This window comes from Canis aureus, chromosome 5, assembly GCF_053574225.1.
Source record: "Canis aureus isolate CA01 chromosome 5, VMU_Caureus_v.1.0, whole genome shotgun sequence".
NCBI lineage: Eukaryota > Metazoa > Chordata > Mammalia > Carnivora > Canidae > Canis > Canis aureus.
The window spans coordinates 13,172,388-13,197,020 of NC_135615.1; the positions used below are offsets into that span (position 1 = coordinate 13,172,388).

The 24,633-nt window shown below is 36.5% G+C and overlaps 1 protein-coding gene across 1 annotated transcript in view; it reads right to left on the reverse strand.

Annotated features, from left to right (window-relative positions):
- The window catches only part of MALRD1 (MAM and LDL receptor class A domain containing 1), a 759,283-nt gene that overhangs the window by 680,781 nt on the left and 53,869 nt on the right, over window positions 1-24,633 (reverse strand). Inside the window, 4 exon segments of the mRNA XM_077896425.1 lie at window positions 4,109-4,316; window positions 7,145-7,240; window positions 12,315-12,478; window positions 18,079-18,178. Of these exon segments, the coding sequence (XP_077752551.1) occupies window positions 4,109-4,316; window positions 7,145-7,240; window positions 12,315-12,478; window positions 18,079-18,178 (568 nt within the window).

Sequence of the window (24,633 nt, forward strand, 5' to 3'; positions counted from 1 at the left end):
GTCTATTGTATTTATTTAATTAAATAAATTAATTAAATATAGAAATATTTAAAGAGGGATCCCTGGGTGGCACAGCGGTTTGGCGCCTGCCTTTGGCCCAGGGCGCGATCCTGGAGACCCGGGATCGAATCCCACGTCGGGCTCCCGGTGCATGGAGCCTGCTTCTCCCTCTGCCTGTGTCTCTGCCTCTCTCTCTCTCTGTGTGACTATAATAAATAAATAAATAAATAAATAAATAAATAAATAAATAAATAAAAGAAATATTTAAAGATACATTGCAATGTAAGCTCCTGTCTTATACAGGAGCATATTAATAACTGTCGAATATCTTTCCCTTGGAATCATGCAGATTTGTCCCGTGATTGGCGTATTTTACTTAGCATAAAGACTCCATTTACGTGGCTATCTAAAATATTCAAACTCCTAGAAGCAGAGTGTAGGACAGTGGCTACCAGGAGCTAGGGGGTACAGGGAAATGGTGAGTTTTTGTTCAATGGCTATGAAGTTTCAGTCATGCAAGATGAATTAATTCAGAATTCTGCACAGCACACAGCCTCCAGTCAACAGTCTTGTATTGGGCACTCTCCGTCCCCCCCCAATTATTTTGCAATGCTTTTATTGAAAGCTGTGCTGAAAAAATACGGCCTTTCCTACACGATTTTCCGAAAAGGCAGAAAAGAGGTATGAAAAAAGAAAAAAAAAAGTCACTTTTCTGCTCTCTAACGCCCGTTTTGCAGGAACGTTTTCCACGTTCATTTAAATGATGTGTTTGAGGCTGGAAGTGCTGTCACAGGTGTTGGCCCCTGGGACTCCCCCACACATCTCCATGATGGGGACTTCTGGGGCCTGAGTGGCGAAGTTTTACTGAGCAGGAGCATCTAGTCTGTCTACAACTTTGACAGGGGAGATCTTCCCCTCGGGAGGAGTTCTAAGGCTTCTGACAAGTCCCGCAAAGTCGCCTGAAGGTAGACCCTGCTGCGAGCGCCCCTACGCAGCGCGCGCCGGCCCCGGCCACGGGATGCTGCGGTCCCTGCAGCGGTAACCGCCCATCGGTGCCCTGGGAGCTGGGGGCGCGGGGGTCTCCACGTCTCGGGCGCGCGTGGGGAGGGGGCGGCTCCTGCGTCACGGGGCTCCCGGGCTCCCCGCACCCCGGCCCGCGCTCGCTCGCCCGCAGTCTCGCCGCCTTCCCGGAGGAGGCGCGGCGGCATCGCTCGGGGCTGGGGGCGCGGCTCGGGGAGGGGCTGCCCTGCGGGGTCGCCGCCCTGCTGCACCGCGGCCGCCCCGCCCCGGGCGGGCTCCACACCTGCACCCCGCGGCGCTGCTTCTCGGGCGCGGCCCGGGGCGGGAGGGGGGAGCCCGCGGCGCGCTCCCCCGCGGCCAGAGGGTGCCCCCAGTCGCCCGCCCGCTGCGGGGAGGCAGGTGCGGCCCGCGAGGCCGCGGAAGGGCAGGCCGGAGGGTAGCCCCGCCCCGGCGCCCGAGCTTCTCGGAACCTCCGCCCCCCGGGCCAATCGCTGGCTGTGTCCTTCCTCCCTAAGGAAGGGACACCAAGGATCAGGGGGCCTCCGGGCTCCACGAACTGCAGGCGGTGCTTAGCGTATTTGTTGTAAGGCAATGATGCCTCAATACAACTTCTTAGAATCTATCGTTTGGTGTCATAGCGATGCTCTTTGGAAAAAGTTACAGGCGTTTTAGCTTGTTTGAAAGGTCAGAAAGACGGGATAGAAGCATGTTTCATTCACTTCATGAACTTAAGAATTCTGTTTATAACAAAAGTCTGCATTACGGAGTCAATTTGTTAAACAAAAATTTTAAAGTATGTGTAGAAGGACGCCTGAGCATCTGCTTTCAGCTCAGGGCATGATCCCAGGATCCTGAGATGGAGTCAGGAATCGGGGTCCCCCTCTTCCTATGTCTCTGCCTCTCTCTCTGGGTCTATCATGAATAAATAAAATAAAGATCAGCCCCTCATTGACTTCCCCACTGAGGGTTGAGTCTGCGGATTCCCTCTACCCCTCTGCTTGTGTATTCTCTCTCTCTCAAGTGAATGAATAAATAAATAAAATATTTTTTAAAAACAATATGTGTAGAATGTTTCAAAGTGGTTTTAAATTTCAAAGGGAAGTTTCTCCTATTTGGTAAAAATATATATAAGCATGTGTACATATGCACAAATGTATTAAATATCTTAGTGCAGAAAATAGTGTAATGTCATATCAGTTCTAATAATTCCATTGCTGTATAAATAATTTTCTCAAAACAAACACGACTGTACAAATATTGACATGAAATACTCATGTTGACATCAAAATAGATGGATATATATGCATTAAAATACATAAATGTTTTGTAATCTGTAAAATGGCTACATTTTCATTTCATAAAAGCTATAGGAAGTTGATCTCAAGCAAGCACGCACGCCAGGTTTTCTTTGTTCAAATGAAGTTACATAAGTTGGAAAATTTAAACACTAACGCTATTTGTTGATAAGCATGGACATCTGTCCCTTCATTCAAAAAAAAAAAAAAAAAAAGCAAATAGCAGAATGGTATCAACATAGAATCCACTTGAAAATTCCCAAATATGTAACCAGTGGAACTTCAACAAAGGAAGAGAAATGGGAAAATATACTCGAAATCAAATGCTAAAACACCTACTAACAGTCCAGGTGGAATTTGATTAAGAAAACCAATTAAAAGGAGAGCATAAAGAACCTCCTCACTGCAAGGGGGGAGTGGGGAGGAGAAAAAAATCTAAGTGTCAATATGCACAATTGAAAAGAGAGGAGATATATTTACTTTCAACCATTGAAAGTGAGAATAATTCAAACCATTAGAAAGATAAATCTCTCCAAAAGAAGTGGACCAAATAGCTTATAAGAAAATTTAAAGCATAGGAAAGAAATTGCCAGTCACATTAGAGAAAATGAATGGTCCTCACATAATTTTTTGAGTGAGAAAAGCACCCAAAAATTCCACTGAAATCATATTGGGAAGTAGATTGTTTTGTTTAAAACTAGGGTTAAGGGATCCCTGGGTGGCGCAGCGGTTTGGCGCCTGCCTTTGGCCCAGGGCGCGATCCTGGAGACCCGGGATCGAATCCCACGTCGGGCTCCCGGTGCATGGAGTCTCCTTCTCCCTCTGTCTGTGTCTCTGCCTCTCTCTCTCTGTGACTATCATAAATAATAAATAAAAAAGAAAATAAAAATAAAACTAGGGTTAAAACTAGGTGTCTGAGGAATTAATGAAATTAAAAATACCCATCAACAGAAGCATTTTATACCAAGAACTTTTCATTAAAAAGGTGACATTTATCTTGTTGCAATATTTTTCTCTTGTTCAATAAAATACATCACTAAAATAAAACTGTGCAGCAAAATAAATGTCAAATTTTTAATAATTAAGAAGACCCACTTGGTGATATGGGATTTGGATTCATTTAGTTAGAATCCATTGTTTCCAAAGAGACACAAATATCATAGTTGCTAAGTTACCTCATATGAGAACCATCATGTGGGTTGTAAATTAAATTATATTACCTTTCAAATACAACTACATTGGAATAATAATTAGATTTCTTGTCATCACTCCTATCAAAGATTCTCCATAAAAGTCCTAAAAGGCAGGTGTTGAACCTAAATTTTGCCTAGTCATGATAGCAACCGTGATTGACATGATTTCTATAGTCATCATGGCTGCCTTCTAGGCAACCCTTCCTCTTTTACCCCTCCCCACAGCTTTCTACATAATTGGTCAAAATCGAAAATGCCCTATACTTTAATAAAGGTCAGCAATTCATAATATATGTCTGCTAAGAGAGAAGTATAAAGAGCTTTCCTCTCCTATCCATTTTCCTCTTTAACCAAAGTACACACACACACCACAATTATTCCTTTTTTGAACAAATAGAATTTGTAGTGTTAACAAAAAGCATCAAAGGCTTAAGTTAGCATAGAAACCCCACAAAGAATAGTAGTGCTAATAGCTTCAGAATGAGAATGTTCATTTTATTTCATACATATTACCCTTACCTCACTGAAAGCAAAGACTTTTAAATCCAACCACAGTCATGAATGTGAGTATGTGGACAAATAAACCATTAATTCACTTACAGCAAGTTGCAGGATCTTCATCACTGTCATCAGAACAGTCCCGCCAAGAGTCGCAGACCGATTCTTGGGCAATGCACTGGCCACTGGTACAAGTGAATTCATCAGCTGAGCAAAGCTTTCTGGACGGGGCAAGTGCACAGGCATAGACCCAGAGCTGATTCAACCCAATAAAACCTTTCTGGCTCAATATAGTCCCTTCAAATATAATCTTCAAAAAGCAAAACATAAAAAATTTATGAGTTTAAAATCTCCTTTAAGAGACTCCTCCAAAAAAAAAAAAAAGGAATAAACACTTAATAATTACTGAAAAAAACACCTGTTAAAACAGCCAGCAAGTACAACCAATAAAATTCCTACTCATAAAGCCTGACTCACATGCATAATTGGTCTGAATGGAAAAAAAAAACCCTACACTTAAGAAAAGTCAGCAATTTATAATATGATGTCTCCAAAGGGAAATTATAAGGAGTAGAAAGAGTACATCCACCGAGGCCTACTGAGAAACCACTCATGATCTAGTGAAATGCAACATGCCACTTAACCACTGGCATTGTCCCTGACTTCAAACTTGTTACTTGAGCATAATTTTCATGGCTCTCTTTCTTTACTATTCAGGGAAAAGAATAAGCATTTTCACTACTTTTACACCAAGAGCTATAACTGCATCTGGGTTTTATACTACTGAAATTAGCACTGGAATGCAGGTAGGGAAATAGTAGGCAAATAGCAAGGGACACAAGAAAAGAATAGAACATTTAAAAGAATAAATATAAAAATCCATTTTCACAAAAAATAATTTCTCTAACAAAGAAGTGCCAATTAAAAGAAATAAATCTCATTTTCTCCAGTTGAATCGCTAGCTTTTTTTGGAGGTATACAATATTAGTAAGTAAAGCAACCATACTTGCTATTCCAATGTAAGATATTTTCAAAGTAATAATATTTCTTGAAGTTCTACTAAAAGCAATGATTACCTAACACAAGAGTGAAGAGGAGAAATGAATAGCTGAATAGACTCTACCAAATAACTGATTCTCTGCTGCCCAACAATATAGTAGCCACAGCTACAAAAGGCTATTTCAATTTAAATTTACTAAAATAAATAAATAAATAAATAAATTTACTAAAATAAAATTAAAATTCAGTTCCTCAAAAATACTAGAGACATTGCAAGTGTTCAGTAGCCATATGTGGCTATTGACTACCATACTGGAAAGCGCAGATACTTAAATTTTCCATTATGACAGAAAATACTATTGAACAGCAATGAATGAACTAGGTGTAATTCATATATGAATAAGATACTAGAATGAAAAATAGAAAATCTGAGTAGATTTTTCTCCTTTGCAAAAATATGAGGAATATATATATATATATATGAATTACTCAAGATCAAGTTTCAGATTACAAATATATTTAACAATTTAGCCTAGAAAATAATATTAAATTTAAATCATATGTAATAATAGGAAAATCTTGTATTCTGCTGTATACATTCCCCATAGTGAATATCATAATATAAATATATATATAGATTATTGGATCTACAGCTATATATTTTCATAGCAGCAAGAGATCTGATATACATAAATGATAACAGTTTCGGTTTCAAAAACTGATGAATTTAAAGTTAGATTTCCAAAGGGTGCTATTATTGAAAGTTAATTACATTTAATATGCCCCTGGACATCTAGGATAACTCCCAAATTACTCTCTTTATATTTCAGTTTATTTTTGAGTTAAATAACAAAATAAACTTTAATATTCAGTTTTTATAAAAAGAATGAAACTCCAATCATTTAGTACCTCTTTCAGAAGTTATAAAGATAAATATCAACTTAGAAAATTAAAATAGTGTCAAATGTTAATTCAATAGGCTATGATATAAACCTCAACTTTGCTGTGATTAATAGAAAAATGCTATGGTTCAGAAATTCCAATCTCAGCAGTAAATGGGATTCTAAAAATTTTCATGGTTACAGTTCAGTATCATTTGGGTTCTCCCTCTCAACACCTAGCAAAATGTATATGTGTGGTATTACCATAAAGGAATGAAATTGGTTTCATGAGCCACACATACAGTCTTATTATTTTACACTCGCAATCCTGCATGAACATATCTATACATTATACATCACAAAAGTAATAGAATTTTATTTTTTATTTTTTTACATTTTATTTATTTATTCATAGACACACAGAGAGAGAGGCAGAGACACAGGGAGAGGGAGAAGCAGGCCCGATGTGGGACTCTATCCCAGGTCCCCAGGATCACACCCCAAGCTGCAGGCGGCGCCAAACCGCTGCGCCACCGGGGCTGCCCAGTAATAGAATTTTAAATAAAATACTGCACTTCAAAAATATATTACGAATTCCAATTAATAATACCAGCTATTTAAATGTTGATCCCACTGACATTACTACATTTTGCAATATTGCTATGATATTAGAAAAGAAGGAAATGACAGGTAAACATTTAATATGAAGGTTTTAAAAAGTTAACAGAGATACTTTTCTACACAATCTCAACTCTATATACAACACAAAATCCCAAGTTAATTTTTTTTAAGAGACAGCATCCCACTGAGCATATGTACATTTTGGATACATCTTTGCCCAGGCAGATACAACCATGTTTTTTAAAGATGTGAATTACTGCATTCAAAACATTTTTATAGCCTTTATGGATTTTTAATACCAATGTATTATTTATCTGCTTCATAATGCCATTTGCTTCCTTGTTCGCAATGTATAGTAATGGGGATGGGGGGGCCAGGAAGGGAGCCCACGTAAAATGAAGCAGCTCTAAACAGGAGTTGTCATACTCTGGCTCTCCTACTCAGGGCAAACATGGCCATGGGAAAGGCTACAGACAATGAAAATAAGTAGGCAGTTGCTCTCTCCAAATATACAAGTCCACATCCTTAATTTAAATCCTAATTTAAATTTAACAATGGGTGATAAAATTCACTACTGCAAAGTTACAAGTTAAACTTATAATAGAAAAGGAGATTCGTTTTTTTTTCCATTTTGTACCCTAACTGTCTTCAGGCTTTCTGGTATTAACATCTCTGCTTTCACCCATTTTCTGTCAGTTGATGTATTGAATGTCCAAAAGATTTCTTCCTCCTTTGATTCAAGTAAAACAACATTACTCATTCCCCAAATTCCACTCTCATATTTACATATGTACTCCCTCAATTACATTTCAACAGACTTCACCCTACCTGTATAATGTGAAGTACTGGGAAGCCTAAAGTATTGGTAAAAAGGTATATAACATTTTTTAAAGGAACAATAAAATGGAGGCAGGGAAAGATGAAAAGGCAGAGCCCAGAGAATTTTTTTAGGGCAGTTAAAATGCTCTGTATGATAACATATGGTAGACACATGTCATCATACATTTGTCCAACCCATGGGATGCACAACCCCAAGCTGGAACCGTAATGTAAACTATGGACTTTGAGTGATGATAATGTGCCAAAGCAGGTTCATCATTTATAACAAAGGTACCAACCACCCTGATGGAGGATGCTGATAATAGGGAGATTGTACATGTGTGGGGACAGCAGGAAAATGGGAAATCTTTGTACTTCTCCACCTCATTTTGCTAGGAACCTAAATCTGCTCTATAAAAACAAACTTTAAAAAAAATAAGAAGGAAATAAAGCATGTCTACATGGCAAAGCTGCTTTTTTTATGATGGAAAGTAAGGACAGGACAAACACTTGAATGAAATCTTAAATAAAGTATTGTACTCCAAAAATACAATTCTAAATAGAAATTCATAAAGCCAACTACTAAATGTTCATCCCACTAACATTACTACATTTTATAATATTTCCATGACATTAGAAAAGAAACAGCATGCAAACACTTAATATTAAAAACACTTAATATTTAAAAATAATGACAAGCCAACATTTAATATTTAAAAAAAACAATGTTATCAGATATATTTTTCTGGACAATCTCAATTTATATACATATCTTTTTCTATGGGAGAATTCATTCCACGTTCCAAAAAATACAGTTATTTTCTGGAGATTATATTTCTATTTGACTCTCTTGTCATTCTATCAAAGACCTTTTTGTGCCTTCCAGAGCATGCTATGTCATGCATCTGTAAAATGATAATTTTCCAGGTTGCAAAGTGTATGCAAAATTACATTCTACTTGTACTACTTATACTAAGAGATAAGATACGCAAAAGAAGTCTATAATGTAGTCCAAAGTTTTGCATATGTTGTTGTGCTTTATGATTTATGACCATGCTTTTATGCTCTGAAATAATAATTTCTTTAGATTCCATCAAACATGCAGGTTAATTTGACATTTCTCTACTAAAGATAGACCATATTTTTCATAATGTTTACCCATAGGATGCACTGATTTTTTTCATGTATCAATATAGTGAAAATACAGAGTGGCATAAATGTTTCTCAGGTTGAGCTCTGAGACCGTCTGTGCCCTCCTTCTACTGTGAGAGAGAAAACAACTGGAAGGTGACATCTAGTTGCAATTCAAATGACATATGACACACTTTTTCAGACTCTTAGAAGCATTAATCTCCTGGCTTCACTTATTTCATTCATAGCCAACATTTTCTAAAAATGAATCTATTTTCAACTTAGTCCTTTACCCTCTGATGTCTACTCCAATTTCCAAGTCTTAAATATTTTAGAAGATAGTCTAAACCCATTAAAATGTACTTCATTTTATTACTTATTCATATCAGCTGTTAAGACTTCCACATGACAGTGAACCATCCATGGTAGACATATTTTGAGCTGAGAGCTTCTGGGTCACTTCAGGATGAACTAGAGCTACACAAAGTTGGGACACATAACTAATTTTTCTTTCAATAATTTCCTATGCAACTTCAGCTACTTAGCATTGATACATTTAAATCCTCCACAGACGCTTTAAGTGAAACTGCTTGGCATGTTGCATTCATCACGTCCCTTCACTTCTATCTTATGAAAATAACTTAGAGCAATTTGTACTCTTTTTTCCTCTAAGACTAATTAATTCCCCTCTGTTCTACCCAAAGAAGAATGTGTTTACATTTTTTTGAAAAGCAAGCAGAATTCTTTTCTAAACTTAAACAGCTTTTTGTACGCTAAGTTAACAGTATATTATGAAGTACAGATTTCTATATCACATTTTCCTGCTTCACAACATAAGTAATGAAAAAGAAAATGAGTTTACTCCAACTAAATAAAATCAACTTTTATTTTATTCTGTTCTCATTCTCAGACTCTTACCTGGGTACTTTCAATAGGCGTCAATGTGAAAAAGAAACCCCTTGGCTCAGAAAAACCTTTCAAGTGATGTTCTAATTTTCTATTACCTTAAAATCAATCAGTCAATCAATAAAAATTCTTAAAATGTCTTTACTCCTCCAGACTAGGATCAATAATGCCATTTTACCTTTCAAGGAAAGAATTGCTCTATCTCTTGGAGACCTTAGCTTATCCTTCCCTCTTTCAGTGAGGAAATCAAAGATATTAAATTCTAGGTTGTTGTTTCTGTTCCATTTAAATCACTTTTGAATAAATGTGGGAATAGGATCACGTACTTTGGCAAAGACATTCCTGCAAGGAAAGCTTATTATGGCCTGTAAAAACTGTTTCATACAAGAAAAGATACTTTCTAAAGTATTTTCTTCCCTGCCCCAGCTATGTCTTCTTCCTATTTGTCACTGGGAATTTTAAAAATAATCTAAAAGGTACCACAAGCTGGGTACCCCACTACCCTTGGTTCACTGATGTGGAAACTCTCTTCAGGATAAAAGATAGGCTGTTGCTATGATTATGATTTCATAGATGTGAGACAGAGAACTAAGCTCAAGGATTAGCACTGCTACACATTTAAGCTGACCCTAAGAATCAACTCTTTACTTAGGAACTTGCCTTTCACCTGTGTTTTCTACTTCTCAAGTTCTAATGTCTCCTGAAAATAAAGAAAGCCACTTTTAGCATCATCACTAGATTATTTCTTGATTTACCTGCATATACCTTAATGGTTGCTTTCTTCATTCTATCCAAGGAAGATGTAAATGATCATTTAAATGTTAGGTTTGGAGTCCTTTTTAACTTTGTGATAAAACTTCAACTTGCAATTTAAATGTATTTTGATGCAAATTTTACATTGGTGATCAATATGTGTTATATGTATAGAGTAGAGCAAACAGTGTAAGAAAAGGTAGAACCCTGCCTTGCAGAATACTAGGTAAACTAATACACCAAACCACTCAGTATTCTAGGATATACCCCCCAACTAATTTTGATTAGTACATTAGATCAGTTCTCCATGGTAAACTTCTTTTCTTATAATGCAGGAGATGGAGTTTCGATAACTCTATTCTTATTATATGATGTGGTATCTAAAGTCAATTTGTTGATGATATCTTCTATACAGTCCCAAAGTTTCTAACCCATCACTGATGTTCATGGCAGATTAAGATAACTTTAGGATTAGAAGATATATGACACAAATTTCTACTTGTTTAAGATAACTCACTCAACATTCAGTGAATAATAATTATCTGTCATATGAAAAGTACTATCACAGAACCACATATTTTAAAGCATCTTTAGCTGTAATATAAACTCAACAAAATTATTCTTGTGTCAAATACTATGCAGATATGTCATACAAATATAACATATTTTCAGAACGCTAGAAATTGTGTCTCATTCATGAAAACAAACAAAATGTATTAGGCTATCTAATGAGCATATTCATCCAATTTCATGCTTTTGAACTCTGTGAATGTTCTAGAAAAGAAGAGGAAGAAGAAAAAAGACTGGACTGAAGAAAATGACACAAAAGAAAAAAGAAATGGGTGATGTGATAGAACTAGGAAGAAAAAGAGAATTCCTCTTAAATTTTCAGTTCTCACAATAATAGGCAGGTAATAGGTCATACCTGAGGATTAATTCAGATTGCAGAAGCAAATGGATGAGAAGAAAATGTTATTGACAGATGGTTCGTGATACTTGATAAGAACATATGATAAACTTTTGTTGGAAAATGAATCTGGCCAATGTCAGGAGGAAGTTTCAACTAGATTTATTTGAAGCAGCTGAAGCCAAAAGAATCTGACTGGGATATTTTTACTGTCTTCCTTTTTCCTGTTAGAATTCCTGCAATTATTATCAAATGTCTCCCATTGCTAGAATGATCACTATTTACTCCTGTGATTTTCTTTCTTTTACTTCTATCTATAAATAATTTTCTTCACAATAGAAATTCTCAGTGTCTCAGATATTTACCACTTGTGGAGGATTGTTTTCAATCAAAGTTAGGGGGGAATTAAAAAAGTTTGGATTTGTCTTATTTGCTAGCATTACCACAGCAACTTTCATTCTACTCAGTAAGCCATTTTTTCTCATTCCAATGACTCATTTGTTTGTATTTAAACAGTAATTACCAGTCTCCAAAACTGTATCTACTGGTACCATAACAAGTAATTTGTTCCCATCATAACTATAGCTCTAGTGATATATGGATCTAAAATCCAAAACAGATTCCATCAGAATGTCAGTACAGAGCCACTATACAGAACCTCAAATATCTTGTTTGTTTTTAATTAGACCTATAATTTCTTTACAATACTTCCATGAATTTTAACAATTTTTCAAAATAATACTGTGCAGGGATCCCTGGGTGGCGCAGCGGTTTGGCGCCTGCCTTTGGCCCAGGGCGCGATCCTGGAGACCCGGGATCGATTCCCACATCAGGCTCCCGGTGCATGGAGCCTGCTTCTCTCTCTGCCTGTGTCTCTGCCTCTCTTTCTCTCTCTGTGACTATCATAAATAAATAAAAATTAAAAAAAAATTAAAAAAAAAATAATACTGTGCAAATTATCACATTACATGTTCTACATGAGAGTATTTTTTTTTTTTTAAGCAGGTTCCATGCCAGGCATGGAAATTAACACTGAGCTTGAACTCACAACCCTGACATCAGTGTGAGATCAAAAGTCAGACACTTAAACAACTGAGCCACCCAGGCACACCTATATGACAGTAGGTCTTAAACCAGGTTCTTAATATTTCTTTTCAAAGGTATAATAAATGAAGTTAAGTTAAAGAATATCTAAAGCCTGCACACAACTGAGAAATAGAAACACAAGTTGCCAAAATGGAATTTCACTTATTCAATGATTTTGAAATAAATCCAAGTTTCTTCTCCCCTTATTATTATATAGTCTTATTCTCAGAGCACTGTTTTCCATGGAGTAATAGAATTGAAGATGGCAGCTCTTGCTGAGGCAGTGACGTACAGAGCTATTTAAATAAGCTCTGCTGTCTAAATGGTTAAGAGTAGAAGCATCCTTAGCTCCTACCCATATATAGTAACCTGAAAAATAAAGGAAAGGGAAGTAGTTTAGAAAAAATTAGCTCCTTTTTGTTGGAAGAAAATTATTGTATTTCTGAACTTTTCAAAATCAGGTTTGAAAGACAAATATTTTACTTAAATGTGATGTTTTATTTACTTATTATTTTTAGGGATATGATATTTTAAAATGATTATATCAACTACAAATTTTAGGTTTTAATTTCTATATGTGATTTTAAAATACATTGATATCTGCTGCTTGTTCCTGAAATTTCAATTCAATATTCTTCTATAAAGATATCCGCTGATATAAAAATCTCCATGGTACCAAATTATCATTTTCTTTTAAATGTCAAAATGCAATGTTTATTTAACCAAGAATTCCTCACCTTTCTTCCCAGAATTCTTTCCCCTTTTATTTTTTTCTATCTTTTAGTTTTAGAAAGTTTTAGAAACCTTTATAGTTTAAGGAAATATAATTTAAACAGATCCTCTTTCTTACCTAACCACATGAAAGTATCAGATACCACAGTCCTATTAAACTGCACCTATGGATTTTATAGTACATAAAAATATTGTCAATCAATTTTATCCTGATACCTAAAACCAATTTGCACTGTTCTTAAATTTATGATATATACAATGCAGAGATACAAAGATATTTCTATGATTTTACAACTTCACTTTTCAATAATAAAATTTTTCAATGTGTTATTTCTTTGTAAGTTAGTGAATATTCCCTACAATTTCTAAAAACTATGAATGTAAATTAGGTAAAAACTCTTATTTACTTAGAAATGTAAAACTGTAAGCAAAATACCATTGTAAGTTAACACTTTGCTTCTGACTTATACACAAAGAAATGATACATAAGATAAAGACATTTTTACAAAAACTGAGACAGATCAATTGCAACATAAAATATCTCAAAAGATAAGGAAAGAACAATTCTACCAAGTGATTGGGATGGCTGAAACCACAGAATTCTTGAACTTCGAGACCAGATCCAGGCTGTGGTAGTTTAGATTCTGACTAATTTGAATGCTGCAAACAAAAGCTAGAGGAAGAGTCAGCCTCTCTCAATGAAGTCAAAGACTAGAGGTGGAGAATTATGCTCAAAATCCAATGTGGAAAATATACCGACATTCACTACCTTGGGCTATGACTAAGTGACAGGATGTGCAAAATTCCAAGGATTATCACAAAGTATAAAACCCTAAACTAGTAGTGTTACTGGGGTTAGTCTTGGGGAAACAGACATCAAAAAACACCTGGATTATTCATCTATTAATAGCAAGGCTTATACTCAAAAGAAACTACTTTTCACCACTTTACTAACTTGAGTTTGACCAAAGTCTAACTGACTTGGGAAAAGAGAAATATCAACTCCAGGATACTCCAGCCTTCTACATGAGGGGAAGCAAATACCTGGATCTAGTCCCCTCTAGCCTTACTGTCTCACCTAAGGTTGGGAGAGGAAGCACTTTCGAAGGTCACTTAACAGAGGAACAATCTCACTAAAAGAATGAGATACAATCATAGGATTCTAGAATGTTTCTCTTCCTCCTTACAACTTACCACAACTCACATAAAAGGGGGTCCTGCATAATAATAGAGTAATACTATTCAAATAACTGTAGGTCTTAAACCTATTTTAAGATGTCTCTAAATTCAACAGGTAAGACAAAAACAAGGATATCAAATGAAATTTTAGCCTTACACATCTGAACCTGCAGCAAACAATAAAAATTCTAATTTCTAGCTACATAAACATAATAGGTCATGCTAAATACCTATTGACTTTAGTTCCCTTTATACAGCACATTATGTCTGGCCTTCATAAAAACATTACAAAGCATACTGAATGGAAAAAAAAGAAAAAGAAAAAGAAAACTAACCAACAACAACAACAACAACAAAACACTTAGTTTGAAGAGACATAGCAAGTGTCAAAACCGACCTGGCTCTAACAGAAAAAAGTAGAAACATGCATAAAAAGATGGACAATGTAGCCAGAGATATGGATATTCTAAGAAAGAATTTTAAAATGACCTATTATGTACTCTAGAGGTCAAAAGAAAACACTATAACAGAATGAAGATTGCCTTTAATAGGGTCATTAAGTACACGACTTGGTACAGCTGAGAAATGAATCTCTAAGCTGGAGAATATGTCAACAGAAATTTTCAAAACTAAAAAGCAAGATAATTTTTAAGTGGAAAAAAGGGAATATAATATTCAAGGACTGTGGAACGACTACAAAAGGTTTAACATACATATAATGGGAATACAAGAAGAAGAAAGAAAGGAACAAAAGCAATATCTGAAACAATATTGACTGACAATTTTCTCTAAATTAATGCCAGACTTCAACTCACAGATCCAGGAAACTCAGAATACAGCAAGTAAGATAAATACTCAAAAACCTACACATATAAGCATGTCATATTTAAACTTCAAAAGATCAAAAACAAAGAGACAATCTTAAAGAAAACCAAAGGAGATAAAGAAATCTTACCAAGAGGAATAGTGATTAGAATTATATTGGACTTCTATTTAGAAACCATCAAAACAATACAAATATAGAATAAAATATTTAGTCTTAAAAAAAAAACTAAACTCAGAATTCTATATCCAGCAAAACCATTCTTCAAAAGTGATAAGGCTGCAGCCAGAGATCTAAGTAAAACAGATATAAGTAACACACCTGAATGAGAATTTAAAGCAACAATCAGGGATGCCTGGGTGGCTCACCAGTTGAGCATCTGCCTTTGGCTCAGGTCATGATCCTGCAGCCCGAGGATCAAGTCCCACATTGGGCTCCCTGCATGGGGCCTGCTTCTCCCTCTGCCTCTGTCTCTGCCTCTCTGTGTATGTGTCTCTCATGAATAACTAAATAAAATCTTTAAAAAAAAATAAAGCAACAATCATAAGGATACTCACTGTGCTTGAGAAAAGACTAAAAGACATCAGTAAGACACTTAACATTGAGATAACAGAGTTTTAAAAGAATCAATCAGAGATGAAGAGTACAATAAATGAGGCTGGAAACAGACTTGATGCAACGAACAGCAGGCTGGAATTATCAGAGGAACAAATTAGTGATGTAGAAGACAACATAATGGAAAGTAATGAAACTGAATAATAGAGAGAAAGAATTACACAACATGAGAATAGACTTAGGGCACTCAGTGACTCCACCAAACATAGTAACAATCAGGTTATAGGAGTTTGGAAGAAGAGGAGAGCAAAGGGGGGCAGAAATTTATTTCAAGAAATAATAGCAGAAAACTTCCCTGATCTGGGGAAAGAAAGAGATATCCAGATCCAGGAGGCACAGAGAATTCTCATCAAGATCAACAAAATAGGCCAACATTAAGACATTTTGTAATCAAATTTGCAACATATAATGATAAAGAAAAAAATCTTAAAAAAAGTCCTTAACTTACAAGGGAAAACTCATAAGGCTGGAGATTTCTCCATAGAAACTCTGCGAGCCAGAAGGAAGTGCTATGACATATTCAAAGTGCTATAATGGGAAAAATGTGCAGCCAAGAATACTCTATTCCAGCTAGGCTGTCATTCAGAATAGGAGGGAAGATAAAGAGTTACCCCAAGAAACAAAAACTAAAGGAGTCTGTGACCACTAAACCTGCAAGAAATATTAAAGGGGACTCCTTGAGTATAAAAGACACCAAAAGTGACAAAGGCAAGAAAGGATCAGAGAAAATCTCCAGAAGCAACAACAAAACAGTAATAAAATGGCAATAAATACATATCTATCAATACTTACTTTGGATGTAAATGGACTAAATTCTCTATTAAAAAGACAGAGATTTTCAGAATGGCTAATGCCTATATGATGTCTAAAAGAGACTTATTTTAGACCTAACGGCTCCTGTAGATTAAAGGTGAGTGGATGCAGAAACATTTACCATGCAAATGTATGCCAGAAGAAAGCAGGAGTAGCAATACTTATATAAGACAAATTAGGTTGTATTTTTTAAAAAGATTTATGCATTTATTTTAGAAATTGAGCATGTGAGCAGGGAGAGGGGCAGTGCCACAGGGAGAGAATCTCAAGCAGACTCTGCACTGAATGTGGATCCTGAGATGGGGCTTGATCTGAGATCATGACCTGAGCCAAAACCAAAAGTTTTATGCTCAACTGACTGAGTCACTCAGGCACCCCTAGACAAACTACATTTTAATCCAAAGACTATAACAAGAGATGAAGAAGGGCACCATCCTAATAAAGGGGATAATCCAACAAAAAGATGTAACAGTTGTAAATATTTATGCATTCAACATGAAAGCAACCAAATGTATAAAGCAATTAATAACAAACATGAACTAATTCATATTAATATAATAACAGAGGCCTTAACACCCTACTTATATCAGTGGACAAATTATCTAAACAGGAAGAAACAATGAAACAATGGCTTTGAATGTAAGTATTGTTAAAAGAAATTCTTCAAAGAGAAGGAAAATGATATCCATTAGAAACTTAGATCTCAATAAAGAAAGGAACAGTATTAGGAAAGCAGTAAATAAAACACATCAGTTGCTTCCAAGGTTTGAAAAATCTTTTAATTTTAATTTTCTTAATTTATCTCAAAGAGAACAGTTTGTTCAAAATAGTAACAGCCACAATGTATTTGATGATATAGTTTGCATATAAGTGAAATGAATGACAACAATACAAGGGACAGGAGGAAGCAATGAGGAATATTTTGTTATTATAAGATACCTGCACTACATGAAGGAGTATGAAATTATTTGGAAATGGAATCAGATTAGTAGTAAATGTTTTTTGCAAACTCAGAGAATGCACTAAGAAAGGGTAGAAAAGGCAAGATGGAAAATTATGTAAAAAATAAAAAGAGGGACACAATATTATAGGCATCCCTAAAGGACAAAGTTTCCTTTTAGGTGGGAAATTAGAAGTCTGTATTGAGATCTCATTTCAGACAGCCTGAAAGGGATGGATGAGTAAGGTTTAAATAGGCACTAATAGGGTCAAATATGCTTTAAATAGAAGGACTCTATAAGTGCAAAGGCACCAATTTGAAGATGCATATGTAGTAAAGAGTAATTTGGATCACTGTTTGGTCACCTCAGCCAAGTGTGCCAGTCACATTCCATCATGCAAATGAATTGTTTTATTCATCTGGAATCTTCTATTAAACCACTTGCTTGTATTAGAAAAAAAAGAAAGGGTAGAAAAGGAATTATAATTGAAATACTAAAAAAGGAAACAAAAAAGGAGCATATAAAATCCTCATTAAAAAGTACAAAGGAATAACAGGAGTGGAAGACAAAAGTAGGGACAAAGATCAAGTGCAACAAATAGAAAGCACTAACACAGAGGCCCCTAGGACAAACATTTAATAGAAGCTCCAGAAGACCAGAACAGAGGGATGAGAAGAGAATCACTTAAAAATAGTAACACACCATTTCCACAAATGATAAAATGGATGCATTCTGAGCATTGAAAATTGTAAATAAAAATAGGTTCACATCTGCACTCATCATCATGACATTTTCAAACATTAGAGATAAACATTTTTAAAAATCTGCATAAAAATGAAAAACAGTTAGCTCAATTTAACACTCACACCTCAATCCTTCATCTGTAGAATCAAAACTGCAGAGTCTTGTATCTAGATGGCACGGTTCCTGCTCTGTATTCAATGCTTGACATGGTAAAATTTCATCTGTTAAATTTAAAGATTGGCAAGAAGTGAGATTTAGGTGCATCTGGAAAGACATGTGTATTTCTTAAAATGTTAGCATTTGTTCTAGAAAGCACTCCCACCCAGCTTCTCTCTGTGGCCACATCTCCCCTCATGCAACATTACACATAGAGAGACAGAACAGTATGACCATGCCCATGCTTCTGGGTTTTTAACCAGGTTTCTGGGGTGACAACTGAGCTTCCATGTCTCTCCGGATGTAACATGGCTTCACATGGAAACAAAAACCTATAATCAGGAGGATAATTGTACACATATCAGCTAAAACATAGGCCATCCTCTTTAAGTGGAAGCTGATCTACTGGAAGTACTGCCCTGCAATCCTCTCCCATGGTGTCTGTTTTTCCGTCCATTGCCCTCCCAATACAAGGCTGCAAAGTGCCCTGTTGCCACTTCCAGACCATTCTATCTCCTCTCCAAAAATACTTAAGCTGTGAGTCTCCTGACATTCAGTGACATACCTCACTATGCCAGCTTGTGACAGTCATCCACAGACACTGGTGCCACCACTACCCACCCTGAAGATTTTGGCTCTTGACTCACTGTCACTATAATTTTCACCTTTAGTTTCATCTTGCCTCTAAATTTCTTGCTTTTTTCTCATTGATGATCATGAAGAAAGGTTCAGTAAAATGACCTCTGCCACTGCTCCTTTGACTACTGTCATTATTAGTGATGACAACATTTCCTTTACCTTAACTTTGAGCGGTCCACTCCCCAACCATCACCTCTGTCTCTCCACTCATTCCTTCCAGTATCTCAGCTCTAGCAATTTTTTGACAGCACTAGGCCCCACAACCTATTGGTCCTAGAGTTTTCTAATTCCTTTCATCCTCTTTCATGTTCTCATGTCCTTTCTCAAGGATGTGTTAAAGCCATCTGTCGGTGCTCCTATGATTCCTCATACCATCAGGGCAAAAACTCTGTTAAATAAAACCTGGTGCGCATACTGTAAATCTCCCATAAATAGCTTTTTTTTTTTTTTTATATCATACTGTGTCAAAGAACATGAATTCAACAGAGTGAATTTAAAGATCTAGTTGGCTTTTTAAGCAGATTCATGAATTGGGCAGCATCCCATCTAGCAAGTAGAGCAGGACTCTGTGGAGCTGTACAAAATGGAAAGTTTTTATAGGAAGGAGAGTGGGGCAAGGAGTTATTTGCAAAAGAGAAGAAAGGCTTGTTCCAGGCAAAGTCACCTTCCCTTGGAGAAGGCCAAGGGGTCTTATCAGGTAGATTGCTTCATCTTCCCTTGGGGGATAGAGAAGGGACCCTGTGACAGAGCAACTCATTAGTGCTGATCAGAAAATTCCTGATTGGCAGGTTAAGACACATTTCTGAGGAAGCTGAAACTGTAATTAGGTTAGATATTAAGCCCTAGTTTGGTAACTTAGCCTTGCCCACGTGACACCTAGGCTTGTGGTTTTCTTTTTAACAAATGAAAGTGCTTGATGTTAAGGTTTTGATGGGCTCCATTTCAAAGACCTCCATCTCAAATAAGCAATTTATTCATGAGAAGCACAGAGAGGAAAGAGAGAGGCGGAGACACAGGCAGAGGGAGAAGCAGGCAGAGGGAGAAGCAGGCTCCATGCAGGGAGCCCGACGGGGACGGGGACTCGATCCCAGGTCTCCAGGATCAAGCCCTGGGCAGAAGGTGGGTGCTAAATCGCTGAGCCATCAGGACTGCCCTGGAGTTCCCCTTTTAGAAAGCCCTGGGTGGCCTAGATAATGGATGACTTGAGTAACCCTGCTTCTCCCTTCCCGCCCTTTAAGTCCCACACATTTTCAATTCACCAATAGAATGAGTCCCCAAAACCCTAGGCCCGCCGCCCTTGGACCCAATGAAGACAGAACCCGATGCTTGCCCTCTCTCCATGACCTCGCTGTATGGCCCTTGGACTTGGATGTGCTGGGTATCCTCCAAGACCTATGAGTAATGAACCTTGTTTTTTTTTTTTTTGTTTTTTTTTTTTTCAAAGTTCTCTGATGGCTATCTCTGTGGTGCATCCTGCAATCCTAACCATAGCCACAAGGTCTGGGTCAGCCCCAAGAGCTCTGGTCGGGGAAATGTGTGTGGGGGTTCACATTAGCAGCATGGGCCCAGGTGAGTGCTCCAGGTATTTGCAGCCAAAGGCATCATTAGCAATAAGCTGACACCTCCAGGAAACTCACCACCATTCCAGCCTACATTTGTGTGGCTGAAGGTTAGTGAAGGAGAGCTCACCACCATGATGACTGAAATGGCTTTATATCTGTGACCACTCACTCCATTGCTTGTGGCCAGCCTAACACATTCCCCTTTCTTTCCTTCCTTTTCCTCCATTCCTAGCCAGCTATTCAAACCCTTTATCCCTCCCTCCTTCAACAGCCAACTCCTCCTCCCCTATTATCATTCTCTGCTAATCATCTTGTTTCACATTTTTTTGGGAAAATGAGAGGAAACAGCACAAAGACCTCCAAGAACCAAAACCCATCTCCTTGCACTGCTGCCCATGTTTCTACAGAAAATCATCTCTTCCTCCCTGTTTTGGGAATTTTCCAGCAATTTCCTCCCCTCCTTTACATCGATAGGTTTTCTTTCACTTCACACAAAGGCACCAAAATTGTACCCATCTTAAGAGAACCCTCTGACCCTGTGGCCCTCTCCAACTAACTTCCTATGTTCTGCCTATTTACATGGACTCTGACACCAAATCTTTCCAGTGAGCTTTTTTAAAATATTTTTTAATGAAGTAAAATTCACAGAACATAAAACTCACCATTTTGACCATTTTAAAGTGGACAATTCAATGGCTTTTATACATTCACAATATTGTACAATTATTACCGCTAATTCCAAAACATTTTCCTCATCCCAAAATAAAACCCATACTCATGTAAGTCACTCCCCATTCCCTACTCCTCCAAGGACAACCACAAATCTCCTTTCCATCTCTATATATTTGCCGATTCTGGACATTTCATATAAATAGAATCATACAATATATGGTGTTTTGTGTCTGACTTCTTAGCATAATGTTTTCAAGGTTCATTCATGTTGTAGCACATATCAGGACTTCTTTCCTTTTCTGTACTTTACCACTCCACAGAAAGTGCATCTATCATGAATGACCTCTATATTGCTAAATCTAACATTTAATTTTTCCTCCTGAGCATACCTTATGTGTCAGTAATATTGAACATAGTTGATCACTCTCTCTTTCTTGAAACCTTTTCTTCACTAGGTTCTGATACATAATTCTCTCTTGGTTTTCCTCTTAAATTTCTAGCTTTTCATTCTCCATCTCCTCTGCTGTTTGTCCTCATTTCCTCCACAGTACACAAAGTAACATGAGAATGCCCCAGAGCTCAGTTCTTGGATCTCTTTACACCCACAATCTTTTTTTTTTTTTCCACAATCTTAATGTCACCTTGTCTCATGCATTTAAAACATTTCCTAAATGCCAATTACTCATAAGATTATATTTCAGGCCCAACTTCCCTGGACTCCAATATACATATCCCATTGCTACCTCAGCCATTTCACGTGGACAGCTAACACGTATCTCGATAGAAATGGATCTAAAACTAAAGTTCTGATTCTGTCTGCTTATACTTTATCCTCCTGCTTTTCTTCCCATCTCAGCTTGTGACAACTCCATCCCTCCCATTTCAGGAAGAGATCTGGATTCATGACCCATCTCTTGCTCTCATCCATCATGTCGTTCATCAGCAAATCTTTGTTTTATCTATAAAATACATCCAGAATCTCACTGTCTTACAGCCTCTGCTACTACTACTACCAATTCTGACTCAAGGGGATATTGCTCTTTCTGGTTACACTAATAACATATTTTCCCCCTTGTTGCTGCCTTTGTGGCCTTCTGACCTTTAAATATGGCAGTCAAATCATGTCTCCTCTGCTCAAAATTTTTACATGGGTTTCTGTCCTTCACAGAATAAATGCAGAAGCCCTTACCATGATCTTTCTCATACAAACCAGGATGACTCTTGCCTCAGGACCTTTGAATTTATGATTCCTTCCAAATTGCACATGGCTCTTTCCCTCAACTCCTTGGGGATTCTTTTTTGCTCAGAAATATGTTCTCCATGTACCATGCCTGACTATTTAAAAACTTCATCTTACCTTCACCTGTGGCACTTCTTATCTTGGCTTTCTATTTTATTGTTCTCCATAGCACATATTACCACTTGACATACATTTTTTTAAATTTATCTGCTTAGTGTCTTTCTCCCTTTTGCTAAAAGGTAAGTTCCATGAACACAGGGATTGCTGTTTGTTTTTTACTGCTATCTCCCCATTGTCTGAAACAACTCTTGACACAACATAGGTGCTCAATATTTACTTAAGGACTAAATAAACATATGACCTAAGAACAATTCAACAAAACGCTTGAAAATATCATAGATTGCATGTAAATTGTTTACACTTTTATTTGAAATAAAATTGAAGCAACTGGTTATAAAACGATTTATGAACAACATTCATAAACTGATTTCTTATAATGGAAGCTCATAAATGATGAGTATGCAAAGCCTCTTGAATGTGAGATCCACTGAAAATAAAACTGCATATGCAATTAAGGGACGGTAGGTAATAAATGAAGCTAAGATTGCACAATAACAATGTGAGACAATTAAAACTGTAATTTTTGTAGATTCATGTATAGCTGCAGATCTGCTGCCCCCTAGAGCTAAATAATTATTGGCTATAGTTCAACTATCATATATTATCTCTAATTTTTCACTATTTATAGAAGACAAAAAACTCACAAAAATACTATAAACAAAAATAGAAAAAGTCAAGTATAAATTACAAGATATTATAAATGTAACTTGTGTCAATTGGCATTAAGTATCTTTCACCACCGTCAACCATTTTTATTGCCTTCATCCCCCAAACTGGAATTTGTAACCATAAAAACAGCAGATGGGGGTATAAGTCAACAATCAGTTAATCTGGACATCTCTTTTTATTTTAGTGTATTGAATCTCAGAGTTCAAAACTATTACACATTTTTTCTACATGCCCACTCTCTTTCTTTCTTATTTTTTCATGGCACCACAATCTAGCTGCAGAAAATTGAGTATTTTCAAGTCCTCCATCCGTGATACATGATCATCAGGATGAAGCTCTGCCAACCATTTTAAGGTCTCTATACCAATAAAGGCACATTTCCTTCAAATCTCATCTTGTACAAGCAGGTTATGCAAAATTGGCCAGACTCTCTCCGACGTGACATAATGAAGTCCAAGTCTCATGGCCATTGCAGTAAAAGCTATAATTGACATCCACTTTTGACTCCAGGGAGTTTAGATAATTTCTTAATCAATTTTCTTAAATTAATAATGAATTTCAAGGAATGGTTGTTAGATCTTAAAAGGTAGTTAGAAGTTAATAAGACAAAAAAGGTAACTAGGCGCTTAGTTATTTAACTGGTTAATATGTATGCACCATTCAGATTCTCATTAAAGGATGATTTGTGTATTTGGGGCCTTTATAAATGAGACAAAGGCAACATCCTGGCAAATCAATCTAAATATATTCAGAGAATTTTCACAATATTCTGATTATGAGCCACAGCAGGCAATTTTTATAAAAATTATAATAAGAAATGTATTCAAAAATCAGTGGCTAAACACATATTTATTCATAGTCATAAAGCTTCACTTTTTTTTCATACACGATACTTTGGTAAAGTCTAAAAAGATATTCCTTTCAATGAATGTGCAGTGAATTTTCTTAGAAAAGGGCAATAGTTAGAATGATGCTGTTTGAAGGTGTGAGAATAATCTAAAAGATTTATCTAATAAAAAAAAGAATTTAGTTGAATTGTCCAACTTACCAAATGTTCAGATACGATAGAGATACCTATACCATAAGCATTTTTTAAAATTGTTCACATTTTAATAGTAAAGAGAAATATCACAGCAAAACAATAAAGTTATGCTTTTTCTTTAAAGATAATACTACTTAGTACTCTGTGGCAGCTTCCTGGCCATCAGAATTGTTTCAATTTTAAAAAGTTACTGTTTGTTCATTAAATGTACTTAATTTACATAGAATAAAATCCAGACTTTGGTTATCTGATTCTATGAGTTTTGGCAAATATAGACCCATGATTTTTCAATCAGTCAATACTCTATTTATTTAGTCAGATCTTCTTGATGCCTTTGATCATTACTTTGTAGTTTTCAGAATACAAATCCAGCATATTTTTGCTTGGATGTATTTATTTATTTTAGATTTTATTTACTTATTCATGAGAGACACAGAGAGAAAGGCAGAGACACAGGGAGAGGGAGAAGCAGGCTCCCTGTGGGGAACCTGATGCAGAACTCTATCCCAGGACCCAAGGATTGGGAGCTGAGCCAAAGGCAGCTGCTCAAACACTGAGCCACCCCGTTACCCCTATT